Source organism: Radiomyces spectabilis (genome assembly GCF_025331425.1).
Source record: "Radiomyces spectabilis strain NRRL 2753 chromosome Unknown BYT42scaffold_12, whole genome shotgun sequence".
Classification (NCBI taxonomy): domain Eukaryota; kingdom Fungi; phylum Mucoromycota; class Mucoromycetes; order Mucorales; family Radiomycetaceae; genus Radiomyces; species Radiomyces spectabilis.
Window position 1 is genome coordinate 989,372 of NW_026251937.1, and position 20,603 is coordinate 1,009,974.

Here is a 20,603-nt window from a genome sequence, read left to right on the forward strand (position 1 = left end):
GCGCAAACGACATTTGCAGCACTGACGCAGAGTGCGCTGTCAAACGCAGAATGAGTCAACGCATGATGTGCGTTCTCCATTTCCCTTTTAGGGAACACATCCGGTAGACAAAGCTTCTCACTGTTTTTTAAAGAGCAGGTTTTCAAATCAGTTTTTTGGCCAAACGTAAGCTGTAGTTGACGATGAAAATCATCGCAGGAAGAAAATGCTTTTTTATTAATGAGCATTTAAAGGGATGTAAAAAGTTAGAGTATGCATTTCCTCAATTGAAGAAGCGGCTTTGCTGCGGGATACCACACAGCATCAAGTGCCACAAGACATCCTTCAAATGTCGCAGTAGATAAAGAATATTGGCATCGTTATAAATATGAAAAGAAAAAACAAAGATGATGAGACTAAAGTTGTTTCTCTCTCTTTTTTTTTTTTCCTTCGTCATGACTTTGACAGGTACCTTTCCCTACGCCGAATTTCCTTACTTTGAGGCGCTTCACGACCAACAAGTCCTAGACCAAGAAATCGCCAGCATTATTACCAAGCATGGACTGAAGCAATCGACGGCTCAGAAGATGGACCAAGACGAAACGCCTACCGAAAACGTAGAAAGCGCGGTCTTCGTCAAGGTCCTGAAAGAGGTCGGCAATCTAACATTAACTCATAACGGAGCCCTTTCCCACAAATCGACCAATGACGCGTGCCTTGATTTGTACGCCCAACTGGGTGCCGGCGATACCGATGTGTCAAGACGGTTGAACCTATTGAAAGCATCGTATAAACAAGACCCCTTGACGACTATGAAGATTATTATCAACGCACGATCCATTCACAAGGGTAAAGGCATCAAGTATGCCTTTTACCTGGCTTACCGTTGGCTTTTACAACACCATCCTCAAACGGCGCTTCGTAATCTGTCAGTGTTGACCGACGGTACCATCGTAGAACCTCATCAGTCGAAGAAAAAGAAGCAAACCGAAGATGATTGGCAATTTGTTTCAGATGACGCCGAGATCCCTTCCAAGGATTTCCTTGTAAAGTCTCACGGTTACTGGAAAGATTTGGCCAACCTGGTCCTCATTTACAGCAGCGAAAGCCAACCTACGCAGGCCGAGGCGTACCGTTTGAACCAGAAACCCAAACGTCGCAAGCTGAGCGCCAAAGAAAAGAAGGAAGATCCCATCATCGAGGCACGAAAAGAATACCGAGCCAAGCGCCAAGCCCATCGAAAGCTGTGCAAGACGCTTTCTGAAGAAGAACGCATCCGTGTTCAAGCCGAATGGAACGAACTCGTCAAGCAACGTGACATCGAGCTCCGTCGACGTGCCAAAGCCGCTACCAAGAAGAAGCACCAGGTTCGCAAGTGCCATACCATACATCTGCTAGAAACCGATCGCATCTATCGCGCCCTTCACCTGACCGTCGCCCGCATTTTTGCCGCCGCCTTGCAACGTGATCTGGAGCAGCTAAAGAAGAATCAGCAAAGGCAAGGGGCCTCCAAGAACCGTTACGCTTTGATGGAAGGTCTCAGTTTGGCCGCCAAATGGGCTCCCTCGCCCCGTGGTTCGCACGACAAGTATACCCTGCTCAGCACATCCATTGCCGAATGTCTATTCCCTCCCAAAACGCATCAACGTGAAGGTGAATTCCGATTTGACTATCTCAAGCGCATCCGCCAAGAATACCGCAAACAATACACCACTCCCCTGCGCCGAGCTTTGGACGTCACCGAAGTGCGCATGTCCGCCAACCTTTGGGACACCATAGATTTCAGCCACGTTCCCTCGATCTGTATGAACAAGCACGCCAAGGAATTCTTCCTTCACTCGCCCGATGCTTTTCTTGGTTACATGCGCGCCGTCGCCGAAGGATCCCGATCGGTTGCCGCTTCCACCCTGATGCCCCACGAGCTGGTGAAAAAGGTGATCACTCCCGATGCTCCTCCCTTTCGAATGGACGACACATCCAGGGAATTATACATGAAGATGCAAACCGATCTCATCAACGCTCAATGGGTTTCTCTTCGCCAAAGCATTGAAGAATCCATGTCGTCTAACAATGTCAAAGCAACGATGGGTTCCTCTCTTGCCATTTGTGATGTGTCTGGTTCCATGTTCTCCTGCGAATCTGACGTGGTGCCTCTGCATGCCGCCATTGGTTTATCGCTGCTGATGACCTCTCTGTCTCCTCCTCCCTTTAATGGTGCACTCGTTACGTTTTCAAAACGTCCCATTGTCTTCAACGTCGACCCTTCAAGCACTTTTACCGAGCAAGTGCAAGACGTACTGAAGAAGCCTGCTGGATTAACCACTAACCTCGAAGCCGTGTTCCTCGATCTGTTACTTCCCCTCGCGCAACAACACAACCTGACGCAAGAGCAGATGATCCAGCGGTTGTTTGTTTTTTCAGATATGCACTTCAATGCCGGTCAGTATGGTAAGAAATTCGAGACGCTTTACGACATGCTGGAACGAAAGTACGCCGAAGCAGGATATCAGCTTCCCGAAATCGTGTGGTGGGATCTCAGTGGCAACGGCGTAACTCATTCCGATATGGACAAGCCTTTGCCCGTCACCAAGGTTACCAAAGGTTGCTCCATGATGTGTGGTTACTCGTCCGCTTCGCTAAAGTTGTTTTTATCTGGCGATTTCTCCGAGGATAACAAGTCGGAACAAGAACAAGCCGCTGATGATGCTATGGAAACGGATGGTTCAGAACAAGTCAATACAACCGCAAATAAACAAGAACAGAAGAAGGACAAGAAAGACAAGAGAAAGACGCCTTTGCAATCGATGAAGGAAGACTTGGGACATGAAAGTTATAATAGTATTGTAGTGGTTGATTAAAGGAAGGGTTTGGTCAGTAGTATTTATGGACGTTGTATATACACATCTGTAGCGTGCGGATAATTGCAATCATAAAAAAAATTCAGTGTTGATAAACAATAAAAAAAAAGGTCATCTTGCAATAAAAACGACTATGCATTCAAGTTAAACATTTGCTGTAAAAACTGGTCTGTCTGCAGGGACAACTTTTTTATTTGAATAAAGTACACTTGCTCCCATACATTACCTTATACAATATAAGGATCTGAAATTGAAGATTCAACCGATCCTAGAAACAGAAAGTTTTGAAGCATTACTTCTACCTTTCGGATAATCTACCAATGAAGATGTAAGATGAAAGCGCGATAACCGCCTTAGATTAGTCGAGACGACTTTTAATCCATTTTGTGATTCCTCTTGTCTAGGGCACCTTGGCATCGCACCGAAGAAGCACAAAAAGTGATACTTAAATCGAATTATCCCAAAATTGAATTCGATGTAGGATATAACGTATAACAGAAGAGATGACAGCGAAATGATTCGAAAAATGAGCGGTGACTTTATTGTTAGGTTACGATTCATTGAACCAACGTCCATTTTTAATCGATCACAAACGACCCAACCTGTAATCGTGCAGAGAAGCGGAGAAGGAGAACTCAAATTTTCAAGAGGAGACAACACGGGTCCTGCAGGCTCATCAGTTTATGCGAAAATATAGCAGATCATAAATGGAGAAACCAGGCTACAGGTAGCTGTTGCTGCACTAATGCGGGTTTGGAAATTTGTAGATCTAAGAACATTTCAAATTTGGGGCAATAATATCCCTTTTTTGCGGACATGCTTACATGCGTTCGCATCGGCCTTGTCATTGCGTTGCGCTCTCTCTGTTTTGTCGCCTTGCGACATGGGGCACTGAAACTGACATTCTGGCTTCATGAAGCAACATGTGAGCGTTTATTGATACAGCAATATTTGAATACGCTGTTTCAAAAATAAAACTGATACAAAGGGGCAGGGCAAAGTGGGCAAACTTTCTGACACACAACAAGATAAAAAGAATGTGCGTAAAGCCTGAAGCACGTCGCATGTCATATCAGCTGTCAACCATAGGCTTTACTGCAAGCTATGGAGTGACTGTGGTTCACATGGGTTGCTCATGGCAGCATGAGTAACATGGCGCAGCTCCTCTTTGCATTCCTTACGCGAAAGAAGAGTGAGGCGCTGAATTTCGCGAGTTTTGTTGCGGGAATCGAGCCAATGAGGTGCATTCGCGGTCATAAAGCAAGGTCACATCGAAGGTCCTCGAACGATTTTTGAAAAAGATATAAAAAGGGGGCGTTTCTTCTCATCTCTTTTTTTCTTTTGTGCGCCAGTTCGGAATCAGGGGCTGCTAGGCTGGTGGTTACTGGTAATGATGAACGCTCCGGTTTTTGGTAAAGCATTCGGGGTATGGCGAAAAATCCGAAAACCATCCTCTAATGATAGGATTGGCCATCCTCTGAAGAAGATTGTTTTCGTTCCCGTCGGCTCTTCCCTTTGGGCGCCTGACTAGTCATCAGCGCGGTCATTGTGGAAGGTATGTCGGTGGGTTTGCTTTTTAATCGCAACAAATGTAAATGAAAAATAAAAAAGGCTTTTGCCTTTATTATTCTTTTCTCAACTCTTTGTGGGTTGAATAATAAAATAAAAAAGTGAGCTTAATGTCCTGTGGACGAACTACGCCACTTCATATAAAAAGAAAAATAAATGATAAACCCTTTGCTTAGAAGAGAGGCGATAGGATAGGCCTCTTTGTTTTTGTTTGTCGTTCATCTTTTCTCTATTCAATTAAGACGTCCAATAACCTCTTGTTCAAAAACCATCCTTTTTATCCATGTGTTCTGCCTGCCGCAGCTCACTCTCGACTAGGCCACTTGGCTCAGTTAATGTCAAAGTGGCGTATGACCGTCACGTTCCAAAGAAGGAGGCCACACTTTAGCGTCGTCATCGTTCGAATCGTAGACCTGCAAAACCCGATGAGCAATGAGGAACTGTGTTGGCGGAATCAGGCGTAAGTGGTTTATTCTTTATGGGTCATTTTGCTAAACTATAAAATGTAGAAAAAAAAAGGAAGTAGGGCGGGAGGGAGTGATGTCCTTTTGGAAGCTTTGGCGGCAAGGCATGACGTGTTCCAAGCTTTCCAATATGGCGATGGTGTTTCTCAGCATAAAGGCCCAATGCACACGTCATGTTACAATTCGTGAATGAAGGGATTCGCTCGATCAGCAATGAGGTTTAACGGAACCAACACGGTGGCAAACGCGGCTGCGGCATGGTTTACTGCACTCAAAAATTGCACCTGACTGCGAAACATTATTCCTAAATCGAAGAATTGATCCCGGAAACCAGAGTTTTTTTTTTCTCTGTCATGCAATAAACGGAAGATTAACGTTAGCTTGAGGAATACACTGTCTCTGACCTTTTTTTTTTTTTTGGCATGCACAGCGGCGGTTTTGGAGAGTGCAATAGATACCTAGATTTGTAGGATAATTCGATCTTCCAATGAAGTAATAGTAACTCTTCTTGCCTTGACATACGTGCTCCAGAAATGAATGTACAACTGTCGACATGGTGTCGATACAGTCTTACGCCTTATCAATTGATATCCAGAAGAACTTCCACCGATCTGTCGCCCATGCTTGATTACCGTTTCCATGATGATATAGGCTGTGATGTAGGGGCATTGTTTGCAAAGATTTCTTCACACGGCTAGTTGTTATTTCAGCAACTTCAACGTATTTCTGCGTTTATGCGATCATAATATCGATGTGACCAGCCTCTCCAATAATCTTGGGTCCTTATGAGACAAGGTCATAAATTGTTTCGTCCGCCATCGGGTCGAGTAAATCGAAGAGGTAAGGCCGATGCTCAAACCAATTTCCATGCAAAAACAAACTCTAGTCAATTGCAAAAAACTCATCGCGATGAACGAGGTCTCTCTCAACCGCAAACGTTCATCAGCCAGCGTACTAGGTTTGAAGGCTACCTCTCCTTAGTTTAGCATCAAGAATGAAACGGCTTTACTGCGGATTGTATCAGGTGACACAAGGCATCAGCCAAGTGTCGCAGCAAATAAAAAAATTAGCTGCGACTATAAATATTGAGGCAAAAAACTCAGAAGCTGTTCCGAAAGTGTTTCTCTTCTCCTCTCCATGACTTTGACTACTTCTGTTCCCCGTGCTGCCGTCCCTTACTTTGAGGCGCTTCATGACCAGCAAGTGCTCGACCAGGAGATTGCCAACATTGTTACCAAGCATGGGTTCAAGCAGTCGACGGTCGAGAAAATGGATCAAGTCGAGATGACCAAAGAAGACATGGAGAGCGCGTTTTTCGTCAAGGTTCTCAAGGACGTTGGCAACCTGACATTGACTCAGAATGGTGCCATTACCAATAAATCAACCGAGGATGCCTGCCTGGATTTGTACGCCCAGCTCGGTGCGGCCGATACCGATGTGCCAAGACGGTTGAACTTGTTGAAAAAGGCGTGGAAACAGGATCCCTTGACCACCATGAAAATCATTATCAACGCGCGATCGATTCACAAGGGTAAAGGCAGCAAGTTTGCTTTTTACGTGGCTTATCGCTGGCTTTTGCAACATCATCCTCAGACCGCGCTTCGAAATTTGTCGGTCTTGACCGACGGCACCATTGTGGAATCGCACTATTCCAAAAAGAAGAAGCAAGCCGAAACCGAAGATGATTGGCAGCTTGTTTCCGAAGCCCCAGAGACTCCGTCCAAGCTGATGAAATCCCACGGTTACTGGAAAGACTTGGCCAACCTGGTCCTCCTGTACAGCAGCAGCAGTGACAGCAACAGCCATCCGACGCAGTCCGAGACTTATCAGTTGAACAAAAGATCCAAGCCTCGCATGTTGAGTGCCCAAGATAAAGAAACCGATCCCGCCATCATCGCCCGAAAAGCATACCGAGCCAAGCGCCAAGCCCACCGAAAGCTGTGCAAGACGCTTCCCGAAGAAGAACGCATCCGTGTCCAAGCCGAATGGAACGAACAAGTCAAGCAACGTGATATCGAAGCTCGTCGACTCGCCAAAGCCGCTACCAAGGACAAGGTTCGGGCTAGCAAGTGCCGCACCATTCAACTGTTGGAAACCGACCGCATCTACCGCGCTCTTCATCTGTCTGTCGCCCGCATCTTTGCCTCCGCTTTGCAACGTGATTTGGATCAGCTAAAGAAGAATCAGCAACAGCAAGGCGCCGCACAAGATCGTTACGCTTTGATGGAAGGTCTCAGTATGGCCGCAAAATGGGCCCCCTCGCCGTTTGGTTCGCACGACAAGTATACCCTGCTCAGCACGTCCATTGCCGAATGCCTATTCCCTCCCAAAACGCATCAACGTGAAGGCGAATCCCGATCCGATTACCTCAAACGTATCCGCCACGAATACCGCAAACAATATACCACTCCGCTGCGTCGGGCTTTGGATGTCACCGAAGTGCGCATGTCCGCCAACCTCTGGGACACCATCGATTTCAGTCATGTTCCTTCGATCTGTATGAACAAGCACGCCAAGGAATTCTTCCTCCACTCGCCTGATGCTTTCCTCGGTTATATACGCGCGGTTACCAGTGGATCCCGATCGGTTGCCGCTTCCACCCTGATGCCCCATGAGTTGGTAAAAAAGGTGATCAACCCGGACGATTCTGGCTTCAAGTTGAACGGCGAAGCAAGAAAATTATACACGCAAATGCAAAACGATCTGGTCAACGCGCAATGGGTTTCTCTCCGTCAAAGTATCCAGGAAGCCGTGTCGTCGTCGGAAAACAATGCTAATGCGACAATGGGATCCTCTCTAGCCGTTTGTGACGTGTCTGGTTCGATGGGATGCGTTTATTCATCGGACGTGGTACCTCTGCATGCCGCCATAGGTTTATCGCTCATGATGACCGCGTTGTCTCCGCCCCCGTTCAATGGTACACTCGTCACGTTTTCGGAAGCGCCCATGGTGTTCAACGTCGACCCCTCCAGTCCCTTCAGCGACCAGGTGCAAGATCTCCTGAGCAAGCCTGCTGGATTTTCCACGAACCTCGAAGCCGTGTTCCTCGATTTGTTACTTCCTCTCGCGCAAAAACACAAGCTTACGCAAGAACAGATGATCAAGCGATTGTTTATTTTCTCGGATATGCACTTCAATGCCGGTCAATGTGGTCAACCTTTCGAGACGCTTTATTACATGTTGGAACGAAAATACGCCGAAGCAGGATACCAGCTTCCCGAAATCGTGTGGTGGGATCTCAGTGGCAATGGCGTCAGCAAGGCCGGGAAAGACAAGCCTTTACCCGTTACCAAGGTCACCAAAGGCTGCTCCATGATGTGTGGTTTTTCATCCGCTTCGCTAAAGCTATTTTTATCCGGTGATTTGTCCACGGAGGAGACACCCGAAGAGGAAGAGACCGCTGACGATAAGATGGAAACGGACGCATCGCAAGAAGGCAATACCACCCGCAGAAAAAAGGAAGAAGAACAAGACAACAGAAAGACGCCTTTGGACTGGATGTACGAAGACTTGCGACATGAAAGTTATAATAGCGTTGTAGTGGTTGATTAGTAGTGTAAATTTATAGGTATAATTGTAGCGAACATTGTATATACATTTTTCTTAGCATACGAATATTTGCAATCATGAAATATTTGGCAATTGTTGATAAGCAATCAAAAAAAAGGCATATCTTGCAATAAAATAATAATCATACCCTCAAAATAACCCCATCATCTTTTATGCGCGCTGTATTATTAGGAAAGCGTTGTCAGCCATGGTGGCACCGAATCCCTAATTTTTGATGCTGGACGTCGATGGGGGAGACATGTCCAGTGTGAAGCGGAACCACATCACTCGTTTCTTCTCTGCATGTCGTTATTCCTACATCAGAAACCATTTGCAAATAAAACCATGAAGTCCTTCAGAGGAAGATCCTGTTCATGGATCGCAAAAAAAAGGGACGAAGAGCTGGCTGGCAGACTAGTTGAAACGCATGAGGACTGGGTGACAAGAACTGCAAAAACGATGGCCAAGAAACAAAACAACGTCGGCATTATTTTACCGATTTTATTGGAGTTTCTTGAGTTCGTTGATTCCAAAGAGTTTGGACATGACGTAGTCTTTGACAAAATGAGGCAAGTAGTAAAAGAGTACAAATGCAAAAGACTTTGCGCCAAAAGTGATGTAGCGAGGAGGATCACGACGCAGGACCTGGCCGACAACGTGGGCAGCAAACACCGTATTTGGGGTAGAATCCGGTCCTGCCATATCCGTTGATGTCAATTTCACTAACAGCACTCCCCATCTGTACATTGCTCCAACTTACCTTGCGACATGGTCGCTCGCTTATAAATATACGTTGATACTTTCTTATAAAGGGAATCTACATAGACGAACAACGGGTGAACCCACAAGATATTTGTTTCTCCCAATGCCGTAAAGTGCCCTTTTTATTTATTTTTACCTGGAGGGATATTGATGGTTTCTGTGCCTGCAACACCGATATTGGATCGAATTGCACCTAAAAGCAACAGAGGCATTCATATTGTAAAACACTATTTACGTCGAGGGTCGTCGAAACAATCTTTTTTTATTTTACCTGGTGCGACCACGATGACTTGAATGCCAAAAGGTTTGAGCTCCAATCGAAGACTATCGGTCATGGCATGCACGGCGGCTTTCGAGAGGGCATAGATTCCTTTAAAAAGATATCCTACTTTAGTTTCTCATGTCTGGAAAAAGAGGATCCAGTCCAACGTACCTGCCCAAGGGGTGGAAGCGTAACCGACGACGGAGCCCACATTGACGATCTTTCCCGATCCACGATCGGCCATATGTCGACCGACGACGCGGCACATGGACAAAGTACCGATGACGTTGGTGTCGATGCAAGCGCGCACTTTGTCATATTCAATATCCAAAAGAGCTCCTACCGCTCTGTAACATATGACTTGAATATAAAGCTTCATGATCCTATTTCATATAATACTTACGGTGTGCCAGCATTGTTTACAAGGATATCTTTTTACATAGTTGTTTTGTTACTGACTAGTTCATTGGTATTTCCGTTTTTTACAATAAGCAACATACCGATGTGGCCCGCTTCCTCAATAATTTTCTATCCATATGAATTTACGTAAATCATTAGTTTATCATCCACCCACGGTTTGCATAGAACCAAAAAAAAAAAAAGATGTGTCAAAAGTATGGGGGGGGGGGGGAGAGAGAGAGAGACAAGCGGTGCTTCCTACCTCGAACGTTGCCTTTATAGATTCGGCATTGGTAATATCGAGTTCCAGCTTATCGCAGCCAAATGCTATGGTTGGGTCAATACAAGTGGTGACGGTCAAGTAACAATGGGAACAGGATGCGTACCTTCGAGACCGTCGAGCGCAGCTAGGCGACGAGCGGTGGCAAATACCCGGCATCCGGATTTGGCGAATTGCTCACAAAGAGCATAACCTACCATTGTAACCAACAGTGAGACATTTTTTTTATCTGACCGAGAGATGCAGCTTGGTTTATTCTCGGATGACTTACCGATGCCTCCTTTGGAACATCCGGTAACGAGGACAATGGGCTGATTCATTGGATGAAGTTGGAAAGAATACGTAGCGGGTTAAATTTTTCGCTTCCAAGCATTTTTTTTTGCATCCAACGCCATTGTCCCACGGATCCTCGCACAAACGACGTGCTCATCACACGCACTAGTCAAATAGACTTTATTTTGCTTAGTAACTCGCAACAACAACAAAACAGGTAGTAAATAGTAATCTTACAAGTGGAAAAAAGTGAACAATCAAAACAGACAACACAGAGAGAGCAGGGTCAAAAGGAAAAAGAGAGAGGAACCAATTAGTCAAGCAGTGATCAGTAAGTGAGAGTATGGATCCGGACGTTGAAATACTGTTTTCATAAAAAAGCAAGAAAATCCTGAAAGTGGACAACAGCGTAGCGTGATTAAAGGAAATGGGAGGAATCGACAAGGTAGAAACAACCAGTCATGTAATTTGTATGTAAGTGAAATAAAAGTCTACATGGTTTTTTTAAAGCTAAATGATAGGCCAATGGTGAAGAAAAAAATGTTGAATTAAAAAATGGGCATTATAAAGATAGTAGAATATGCTGAATATTGGAATGATGGGAAGGTGGTCATGAATAAAGCCGCCTGTCGAAAGTTTTAGTACAGCACACGATGTCTTGCAGACTGAGACGCTGTTTCATGTCCACAACTTGCAGGTGCGGATGTGGATGGGGTTTGAATGGCTTCGTCTTCGTACGCCGGAAATGAAAAGTACATGACTTCAAACGGGCTGTGGGGTTCACTGTCGGTAGGCTCGGTTTCATCATAATGATGCGGCGTGTCCGAAGTGGAGACAAAGTGAAGCAGCTGTTTTACAAACGAAGGTAACGAGTTGCGTCGTGCCATGCAAGGATTGACGATAGCCATGATATTAAAGAAAAGCAAAAAAAGAGATTTTCAAAGATGATGGCAAGATCAATCGGTAAAAACAAAAATGAATATTATTAATCCAAGCAATTAAATAAGCAAAAAGACACAATATACGACGAACAAGAGCTACAAAAGAGGATAGGAGGAACCAGAAGAAGGAGAAAAACTAACGAGGGAAAATAAGTTTAGGACCTGAGCATTTTTAAACGAACTTTTTTTTTCAGCAAACACATACTTTATGTATATGTCTGAGAGTGTGAGGGTTGGATATGCGCATCCACTGCGGTCTATGTGAGTCAATGAATGGAGAAAATAAAATAGACTCCAGTAGATCGCTCAGGTCCCGATCCAGACCTCGTACAGTTTTTAAGCAAGGGAGAGTCGAGGAAAAAAAAAGAAAAAAGAGGGGCTGGACTAGAGGAATTTAGACGTTGGAAAAACCCCATCTCACTCTGTCTGTATGCTGTGGCTGTATGCCTGGTTGGTCGGTCGGGCTGCCTTTCTATATTGAAGCTGTAAGTCCATCTGTATCGCCTCCTTCTCACGGTGATATGCAGGATAGACCTCTGCTTTAAAACAACGACGATCACTTGCGACATATAAAAGCCTCACATAGCGCTATCCCATATAGCATTTTTTCAATCAGTTTCTATATGAACTTGGAAGCTTCCCTTTTTTTCAATCACCCATTCCAAATTTTTTAGAATTCCTGGATTTCATTTTCACTCTACTACAAGATCCTAACTTGTTCCTATCGATAAATTGACCACTTAAACGAATCTATTTGCTTTGCCTTCCCTTCCTGTGACATGTTGATATTAATGGTCAATCAACAACAACTGATATGCAACAATAGCCAGCATCATAAAAAAAATTCTTAATACTCTGGATTCTAGCAGGGTCCGTGGCTGAATTCGACTTGGATTCTTTGATGCCTGTACGTGCATCCTATCATGAGCTTTCCAGACTTGCATAGTTTAGCTTACCTAGCTCTCTTTGAGCAATGACGCGTTACGCTAAACAAATTAACTGTTGAATTCGTCTTGAGATCCGGCTTTTTGAGCATGACACTATTGTACATAATGCCACATTACTCTGGACAATAATAACAACACATAGTATTTGTTGCAGACCAATGTAATTGACTGGTTTACAGTACACCAATACACCAAGAGATAACGTAATTACTCGATCATCGGATCTACCAATTCCTATGGTTTTAAAAAATATGCCCGGCCAGTGATAAGAACAAGTTTTTTTTTTTTTTTTTTAAAAAGAAAAAGGGCGATGACAGGCTACAGCAATGCTTGATTTTATGGGTTTTCTTCGGAATGTCCATTTTGGGCGATGACCGAAAAAAAAACATTTATGTGGAAGGATCTCGCCATGGCTGACTATCTTTTTGGCGCTAAAATTGCGGTTTTATCTAGTAACCCAAGGAACATTGAACAATGACGGAGATTCTCCATCTTCCACCGCAGCTGTGCATAAAGGCCAAATTTCATCCTTTCATCCTCCAATTTATCCAAGCGTAAAAAACGGTGGCAAATCATGTTATCCAGCTCAACATAAGAACCACATGCCACCTATAAAAAAATATCGTATATACATCATTGGGGCACTTTTTTGGGTTCACCCCAATGTAAACTTATCCTTTAAAATAACTCATCTCCGAGCACAACTTTTTTATTTACTGCGCTTTGCAGGAAGAAAACATGAACAAACTGCATACGATGATAATCAGGTTATAAAAAGCATCTGTACTGTCCATTCATACTCGGTATCATCAGACATAGAAAAATCGTAATCTTAAATGACCCAAATCGATATAAAAACCATGGGAAAGGACGCTTCTCAAAAGTATCCTTGTCCAAAACCAGCAGCTAACCAATGCAACCTGAACATAATAAAGAAATGGGCCCTGAAGGCAGCACATCTCTTTCGATGCCCAAAATTCATTTTTCTACACAAAGATTACCGTCGCTCGCCTCGGTCGGATTGAATTCATCGTGTGCCTCGCTCGGATCAGCCAGGCCATCTAAATTATCACAATCCATCGCCCTCCTCAAAAGCAGACTGCACTTCCGACCGCCAGTTACCAGCGATCCTCGTCTCTTATCCAATTGTCAGAAACGATGGATCCTTGCTTGTCTGGCTCTGGGAGCCTCCCTTAACGGATTTTGTTCGACCATTTATGTAAGGCGAGACCATTGATATAATGATGGATTTGATCCGACTGACATATGCCACAGTTCCCAGCGATTCCACATCTCACCAATGACCTGAATACCAATTCAACGATCATGTCCTTGACAACATCGCTGTTCATTCTATTTGCCGGCATTGGCGTAAGTGCAACATTCACTTGCAAAACAGGTGCATGTTTGATATGCGCGTTGAGGTGATCTTGCAGTAGTGAATTTTTTTTTTTTTTTTGGGTTCAATGGCTAGCCTATTCTGTGGGCCTCCATGTCAGACTATTATCATGTGCGAAGGTACATCCAACAGTGTTTCTTTTTTTTTCGCTGCGCCAATGGCATCTCAAACTTTTTCTTCATCGTTCTTAGGTTTTTCTACCTTATTGGACTCGCCATCTTTGTAATCGCTTCGGTCGGATGTGCACTCACTAATGAGATATGGCTTTTGGTTGTTTTACGATGCGTCCAATCTATTGGTACTTCGGGTAAGCGATTAGGTCAACACCTTCTTTCTTTACTTTTTCTTTCATATCGTACGTTTATCGCCATCTTTATTCTATCTAACATGCGCAGTCTAGTTGCTAACTCGATTGGTGCTGGTGAGTTGCATTATGCTGTTAAACTTTGGCTTTTTGTTCACTGGAATCACGGTATCACCACGGATGATCATCTTTTTCAGGAACGGTTTCTGATTGTTGGCAAGTTACCGAGCGAGGAGCAGCGTTTAGTATCTTGTTTATTGGTCAATTCTTCGGCCCGTTGGTCGGTAAAAGAAGCACATTTCTTTATTCTTTCTTGCTACGAGTTTTCCGAAGCATTAATTCTATTTCATCTCCATTCAGGTCCGGTCATTGGTGGAGGGTTAGCCAGTGGATTAGGGTGGCGATCGACATTTTGGTTTTGCGCCGGCTACGGTGTGTTCCTTCTTCTCTTTCTATCGATCTGTTTACCGGAAACGTATCGTGAAAATGCTCAATGGGAGTTCATACTTCCCATCACCAGTGAAAAGCCCGTGCATTCATCACCTTACCCAAAAAACATGCCGTATCCAAAAGCATTTTTTTCTCACAAATTGACCCCCAGCGACCAGACCGCACAACCATCCTACACCACTGTTGGCTCGCCTCTAGGCCAGTCGTCACCCGATGTATCCCGGTTATTGTCAACCACGCCAACCCCTGCATTATCTACCACATCTATCCCAGCCTCATCGTCGGCCATCGGCACTTCCATGAAAAGACGCTTCAATCCATTGGCAAGCATAACCATGCTAAAATACACATTTGTGTGGTTGACGGCGATTCAAACCGGGATATGTTTTGGCACCATGTTCACCATTGAAACCATCATCCCCGAATTGTTTGTGAAAGCGTATAATTTTCGTGCTTGGCAAACTGGTATATTGCCCCCCCAAAAAAAACCATGATCTCTGTGCTGTGAGAATGACTGCGAGCTCACGAGTACTTATTTGGTGTAATTCAGGGCTTAGTTTCTTGGGTGCCGGCATTGGCAACTTGCTGGGATCCTTGGTGGCCGGGAGGTTATCAGATTATTTATTAAAACGATCGCGCCGCCAACGTGGAGGAATTGCAAGAGCCGAAGATCGATTAACCAGCAACGCTTGGTAAGTCGGCATTTCTTATTGTTCTTTAAAACGTGAGAATATTTCTGCTCATGCATGAAACGGGTTCAAGGCCTGGTGGATTCATCCTTGTCCCGTTTGGTGTTTTACTGTTTGGCTGGGGTGTAAACGCTGAGTTGATCGTATGGGCTTCCATTGTTGGATTTGGTATTGTGTGTTTTGGTATGAGTCAAGGTAAGACATAAGAAGTACATTGGGTTGTAACAACCTGTCAGCTGATCAAAAACTTTAAATGTTAGTCTATGCAGCTGGATCAGCCTACCTGGTGGATGCCATTCCGGAAAAGAGCGCTTCAGTTACTGCAGCCGCCAATTTGCTACGGATGGCCATGGCATGCATTCTCAGTGTCACCGCGCACCCAGTCAATGACCACATTGGTCCAGGGTATCTGGTCACTATCCTTGCCGGACTCAACTTTCTCGGTATGATCTGCTTCGCCATTGTCAAGTTCAAAGGAATGCACATGCGTCGAAAAGCCGGTTTCCAAGAATCCTAGTTGGTATACATATCATCCCATTTCCCATCATCTTCTTTTTGTATTTCTAAAAAATCCCTACTTTTTCTTAAATCGCAAGATCCGATCAAAACTAGATTTTCAATGTTACAAAAATGTTTTATTGTCGTGTACAATGAGGAACAATTCTTTGCTTAATACAAATTGAATCCCATCCGGTTGTGGGCATAGCGACCGCCAAGGGGTGCTTCTTGGATAAATGGCTCATTTCTTTGCGCATTTACAATTGGCGCATTTGCAAGCGCTGCCACAGCTGGATGTTTTGTGATAAAGTGTAAGCAAAATAAAAATCTAAACCACCAAGATGGTGGTGGTGAACGGTGAAGGCGCGTTTACCTGCATACGTGTCCGTCTGTTTGTTGCGTCATGAGTTCAGTGGAGTTTAGAGTACTGTAAAAAGTTTTGTAGTGGAGCGAGAACAAGAATGTGTAGAAAGAGGAAAAGGAAGCAACGGTTTTTCTTTTATCTTTTGCGCAGGATTGGATGGCTGGTTTTATAGACAACAGGAAGCATATACAGTTTACTTGCATTATATTAATCACGGTTACAATGATCATATGAAGGTGTACGTCCACTGATCTGATGACCCGAATGTAGATCGTCAGTTGACGAGCCACTGATCAAAACACGTCAGTATCTTTTGCATCCATCTTATAGGCCATCACTCTATTCCAGCCATCTTTATTATGTGCATTAAACCGGCCAGTCGATCCGGATTGTAGGTGCGCAGGCCATCATGAGGACCGTCATCTGAAGATTCCATATCACATTTGGAGGTGATGCTGTCCTTGATTGTAATAATGAGCTGTTTCTTTTCTGGTCATGCAACGGAAGATCTAGATGTTGCGGCAGGTTACACGGGATTGAACCCGTTCAACGATAGATGGCACCATGATTGGATGCGACGGTCTCATAGAAATGCAGGCCGGAATACTGTTTCTTTTTTTAAACGGCAAGATCAAAGCACGTTCCTTTTTTTATACATATATTTGGTTTATTATACTTGAGGTATTCTACATAGGAGGGGTTGCACCAGGAATAGATGCTAATAAAAAACAAAAACACAAAAAACGAAGCGAAACGGACATGGGCGGACACGGACCGACACGAACTACCATGCATGGCGATTACACCCAGCGGGACCAAAACTGTGAGACATGGATCCGCGATAGAGTTCCTTCAATACTTTGCCTTCCAAAATCGTCTTTTCGACAATGGCCTGACAATGGCAAGAGTTCACTCGTCCATACCAAACACCTCGTTTGCCTTGATCCGTATACACAATAATGTTTCCTGCAAATTTATGACCTAACCATGAAAGCGTGAAATATTAGCATGCTTATTTCTTTACTTGAGGTAAAAAAAAAAAAAAAAAAAAAAAAAAAAAAAAAAAAAAAAAAAAAAGATCTCCTCTGGTTAAAGCTTACCTCCAATATGGCTCACCATCAAGACGGCCGCTCCTCCTTCGCCTTCGATGATATCTTTTTCTCTCAGCACGTTATCAAATTCACGGGCAAGAATAGGCGCCGTAACGCCACAACGTTTATCTCGCTTTCGATGCGAACAGATCAGGATCATTGAATCATAGGGATTTTTGTACACAGCAAAATCGCCCTTCTTTTCGGCTTCTTCTTTGACTTGATTGATATTGTACGTTTCGGCTGGCAGTGGCACGTTGACGAATTGCTGATAGAATTGTTCCGCTTTGTCCGGTGTAACGTTAGCAACAATGATATTGTCGGGTAAAATGGTGATATCGTGACCGTCCGTCACGGTGGAATGGGGAGCCAAGGCAGACGTGTTGGTGACGAACGTGCGCCAGTCTGTGGGTCGTTCCTTCAAAATGGCTTGAAGATTGGCGGCCAATGTGCCCGTGTCTTCTTCGATCCGCTCCGCCCAATCGCTTTGACCTGTGCTAATCATGATATGACGACCGTAAGGGAGCATGGATCCCAGTAATGGTGAGTCTTTATCAAAATCGAGGTAAGACGGATACTGTTTATGGTCTTCGCAGGGAGCTGGGCAGCTGTCGCACGCGTCTTCCACCAACAAGTCATCTGGGGGTATCTGATCAATCTCCACTTCACCGTGTTCATTGTGGCTGTTGCTATTGCTCGTTTCTGCGCTCTTCCCAGGTAAAACCGAGCTAAGCTTCTGTAACAACGACGCCATTTTCTTTTATTTTACCAAGTGTCAGTCAGGCAAAAGAAAACTGGGAACTAAAAAGGCGGGAGAAAAAAAAGGCCGTATATCCTTTTTTTTTTTTTCTCAATGATCCTAAAATTTTTTTGTTGCTCATGATCTGGCCCGTCAAGCGACATGACAAAAAACTTTCCACCGTTGACTTTCTGCCGCAACATGGTAGATTATCATAGATCTTCCAAATTATTTGAGTATGCACGTCATTGATTGACTGATTTATCCCTTTACAGATACCACAACAAATGCCAGAAGATGGGGTCAAGGCTGGATATAATATCTGCCGCCATTCTCTGGTGACACCATCTGATAATGAATTTTCATACCTTTTCATCATCAAGCGATGTCTGGCATGGAGATATATACAATTCAAGTCGCCCAAAAACTGTAGATGCACTGTAATGGCACGAAAATGATACTTGGGTACAGATGGGGACTTAAATGTTTCTATTTCGTTCGGGCAACCGTGCCCATTTTTCCATTCCCATCTGATTAAATTTTCCATCTGATACAGTGCGGTAGTTGAAATTCTTTTTTATTTTTTGGCGTTTGGGAACACAAGCGACCAGTCTATGTCGGACACCCCATTGCCCAGCAACAAGCTTCCTACTCTTCATTTCTTTGATAAATTATGGTAACAAACGGACAAAATGGGCTTCTTGCATTTTGGGAATACACTTTTCACGGTTAAATATTCGGCGCAAGCAGTAACTGGATTCCCAGGCTGATCTTTTTTGGCCACGAGAAACCGCACCGTCCATGTGACTCGATGTCATGGTATGTCTTTAGATCATTTGCCGGCATTCTTTAAGCAAAAATCAAATGATATGAAGCGTTACTATGCGCATACAAATAAGCCAGTAAGAACAACAATGGAGGTCGTGCGATCATCTGGTTCCAAAAAAAGGATCATTTTGCAGCAAGGGAAAAAGAACGTCACGTCAAGCGATAGGTTTCAACGTCCGCTGAAGGACCATGCTCGAGATATCCTCATTACCAGACGTCTCTAAGAAAAATATATGCATGAGTGATCAGGAAGAAAACAGACAGTTGCAGGAGGAGGAAAGCCTGGCTTTAGAATCCATTTACGGCTCGGAAGCGTTTCATGCGGATGCTAATGCCGCTCATGCGTTTGTATTCACGTTGAATCTAGATCAAGACATGCCCGAGATCAAGTCGCCTCGAAAGATCGTGCTTCACTTTTACTTACCGCCTACGTATCCCAGCGACGATATGCCTGTATACCAGATATCCTCGGTTTATTGCGGTGGACGCAAAATCGATGATAAAATGGTAGCTGCCATCGATCAAGGGTTTAAAGACCTCTTTGTCCCGTCGCAGGTCGTGCTTTTTGAATGGATCAACTGGCTGCAAGACTATCTCGAGAGCCAAGTTCCCCAGGGTACGGTACCAGAGGATGTATCCGATTTGGAATCGGCCACCGACCAACTCACGTTGAACGATGCACCGGAAGCTGGTACGGAATCGGTGCAACCACCACGCGATGACCGAAAATTCAGTTTTATGGAAACGCCGGACATCATGACGGGCGAAGCACTGGTGGATCGAAAATCGGTCTTTGTGGCTCACGTCGCCAAAGTGCACAGTGCCTCCGAGGTGCAAGCTGTCATGAGCAAATTGTTAGAAAACAAGAAAATCGCTAAAGCAACCCATAATATCATGGCCTATCGAATTGCATTACCGGACGGTGGCATATTACAAGACAACGACGATGACGGTGAAGCGGCTGCTGGCGGTAAGTGATGAATCATAGGAATATACAGTGCACTCAATGAGATACTCATTTCATTTTTTATTTCATTGTATTTTTCGCTATCCAACAGGTCGACTTGCCCATTTATTACAGATCCTGAATGTTGAAAACGTGATGGTGGTGGTGAGTCGGTGGTTTGGAGGTAAATGCATTTGATTTTTTTTTACGGTCATTGACGGGATGAGCTGACACCGAGTTGAATTAGGGACTTTGTTGGGCGCAGATCGGTTCAAGGATATCAATAATTGTGCACGAAAAGCACTTGAAGAAGGAGGGTTTATCAAAGATGACAAGGCGACATCGTCCGACACCAAACAAAAACATAGAAAGCAGCACAAGAAATAAAAAAGCAATAGTCATGGAAACAAAAAGGAACAGAGCTTTCAGGTTTTTTTTTTAAAAAAAAATTCGAGATGAGAAAGGGAGAAGAAAGTATCTGTCAAGTTGACCAACTATTTACAACAAAGAAAAGGAAAACGACGGCGTGAATCTAGAAACCAGGAGGACTGGTGCGCACGGTCTTCTTGGTGAACTTGGGAACTTTGTGCAGGGATTTACGATGTCCAAGAGCATAACGGCTGAATACGGTATACTTGTCTCTGGGGCTCATGTTGGCTTCTTTGGGAAGAGCCAGAGCTTCATCCAGTGCTTTGCAACGCACTCCGGACTCGGCCACCGTGGCAATGACCTGATCGACCGCCTTCAATCGCTTGCGAACATTGGCTTTGCGTGTGCCCGACATGCGAAACGGATTCTTCCTAATGACAGTGAATCAGAAGAAGCGTTAATTATCCATGTCGTGATCATGCCAATGCGAGCCATCGTACCATAATAAGCCGCCTTGCGCGACAAAGGATGCACGGAAAGGTCCAAACATTGTACGAATCTAGTGTGCAAAAAGGGACAAGGACGAAAACCGGGGGTTGGATTTTGGGGCGACAATGGCCGTGGCTGGCTTTCACAAGACGGT

At 44.4% G+C, this 20,603-nt stretch overlaps 7 protein-coding genes across 7 annotated transcripts; 4 read left to right on the top strand and 3 right to left on the bottom strand.

Moving 5' to 3' along the window:
- Nucleotides 1-470: 470 nt before the first annotated feature.
- Nucleotides 471-3,015, top strand: BYT42DRAFT_97183 (uncharacterized protein). Its single transcript, XM_051572914.1, has 2 exons — nt 471-1,618; nt 1,814-3,015. Exons 1-2 carry the CDS (start codon nt 567-569, stop codon nt 2,835-2,837), a joined length of 2,076 nt encoding a protein of 691 aa, XP_051420234.1. The 5' UTR covers nt 471-566; the 3' UTR covers nt 2,838-3,015.
- Nucleotides 3,016-6,007: 2,992 nt separating this feature from the next.
- BYT42DRAFT_548881 (uncharacterized protein) lies at nt 6,008-8,422 on the top strand (the record flags this gene model as incomplete). The annotated part of the gene is made up of 1 exon (XM_051566039.1): nt 6,008-8,422. One exon carries the CDS (start codon nt 6,008-6,010, stop codon nt 8,420-8,422), a length of 2,415 nt encoding a protein of 804 aa, XP_051420235.1.
- A 474-nt stretch (nt 8,423-8,896) lies between these two features.
- BYT42DRAFT_583211 (uncharacterized protein) lies at nt 8,897-10,463 on the bottom strand. Its single transcript, XM_051569758.1, has 10 exons — nt 10,394-10,463; nt 10,229-10,315; nt 10,105-10,169; nt 9,944-9,971; nt 9,847-9,874; nt 9,615-9,790; nt 9,453-9,551; nt 9,318-9,374; nt 9,180-9,236; nt 8,897-9,114 (listed from the first exon to the last, which is right to left on the bottom strand). The coding sequence occupies exons 1-10, from the start codon at nt 10,440-10,442 to the stop codon at nt 8,921-8,923; spliced, it is 840 nt and encodes a 279-aa protein (XP_051420236.1). The 5' UTR covers nt 10,443-10,463; the 3' UTR covers nt 8,897-8,920.
- Nucleotides 10,464-13,549: 3,086 nt separating this feature from the next.
- On the top strand, nt 13,550-15,642 carry BYT42DRAFT_595325 (major facilitator superfamily domain-containing protein; the record flags this gene model as incomplete). The annotated part of the gene is made up of 8 exons (XM_051570840.1): nt 13,550-13,654; nt 13,758-13,801; nt 13,874-13,989; nt 14,184-14,270; nt 14,347-14,901; nt 14,987-15,128; nt 15,199-15,320; nt 15,386-15,642. The coding sequence occupies 8 exons, from the start codon at nt 13,550-13,552 to the stop codon at nt 15,640-15,642; spliced, it is 1,428 nt and encodes a 475-aa protein (XP_051420237.1).
- A 951-nt stretch (nt 15,643-16,593) lies between these two features.
- On the bottom strand, nt 16,594-17,950 carry BYT42DRAFT_583238 (Sucrase/ferredoxin-like-domain-containing protein). Its single transcript, XM_051569759.1, has 2 exons — nt 17,088-17,950; nt 16,594-16,968 (listed from the first exon to the last, which is right to left on the bottom strand). Exons 1-2 carry the CDS (start codon nt 17,830-17,832, stop codon nt 16,772-16,774), a joined length of 942 nt encoding a protein of 313 aa, XP_051420238.1. The 5' UTR covers nt 17,833-17,950; the 3' UTR covers nt 16,594-16,771.
- A 932-nt stretch (nt 17,951-18,882) lies between these two features.
- On the top strand, nt 18,883-19,978 carry BYT42DRAFT_617191 (ribosomal protein S5 domain 2-type protein; the record flags this gene model as incomplete). The annotated part of the gene is made up of 3 exons (XM_051572157.1): nt 18,883-19,615; nt 19,704-19,775; nt 19,839-19,978. 3 exons carry the CDS (start codon nt 18,883-18,885, stop codon nt 19,976-19,978), a joined length of 945 nt encoding a protein of 314 aa, XP_051420239.1.
- A 145-nt stretch (nt 19,979-20,123) lies between these two features.
- Nucleotides 20,124-20,510, bottom strand: BYT42DRAFT_595328 (mitochondrial ribosomal protein L31-domain-containing protein; the record flags this gene model as incomplete). Its single annotated transcript, XM_051570841.1, has 2 exons — nt 20,124-20,391; nt 20,461-20,510. 2 exons carry the CDS (start codon nt 20,508-20,510, stop codon nt 20,124-20,126), a joined length of 318 nt encoding a protein of 105 aa, XP_051420240.1.
- Nucleotides 20,511-20,603: the final 93 nt, after the last annotated feature.

Bases quoted from the DNA above. Each gene is read 5' to 3' on its own strand.
- BYT42DRAFT_583211 (XM_051569758.1), bottom strand. From the start codon at position 10,442: ATGAATCAGCCCATTGTCCTCGTTACCGGATGTTCCAAAGGAGGCATC. The intron at 10,316-10,393 runs GTAAGTCATCCG...TTACAATGGTAG, and splicing joins ATGTTCCAAAGGAGGCATCG to GTTATGCTCTTTGTGAGCAA. The intron at 9,237-9,317 runs GTAAAAATAAAT...TCGTCTATGTAG, and splicing joins AACCATCAATATCCCTCCAG to ATTCCCTTTATAAGAAAGTA.
- BYT42DRAFT_583238 (XM_051569759.1), bottom strand. From the start codon at position 17,832: ATGGCGTCGTTGTTACAGAAGCTTAGCTCGGTTTTACCTGGGAAGAGC. The intron at 16,969-17,087 runs GTAAGCTTTAAC...TTTCATGGTTAG, and splicing joins GATGGTGAGCCATATTGGAG to GTCATAAATTTGCAGGAAAC.
- BYT42DRAFT_97183 (XM_051572914.1), top strand. From the start codon at position 567: ATGGACCAAGACGAAACGCCTACCGAAAACGTAGAAAGCGCGGTCTTC. The intron at 1,619-1,813 runs GCATCAACGTGA...GGAATTCTTCCT, and splicing joins TGTCTATTCCCTCCCAAAAC to TCACTCGCCCGATGCTTTTC.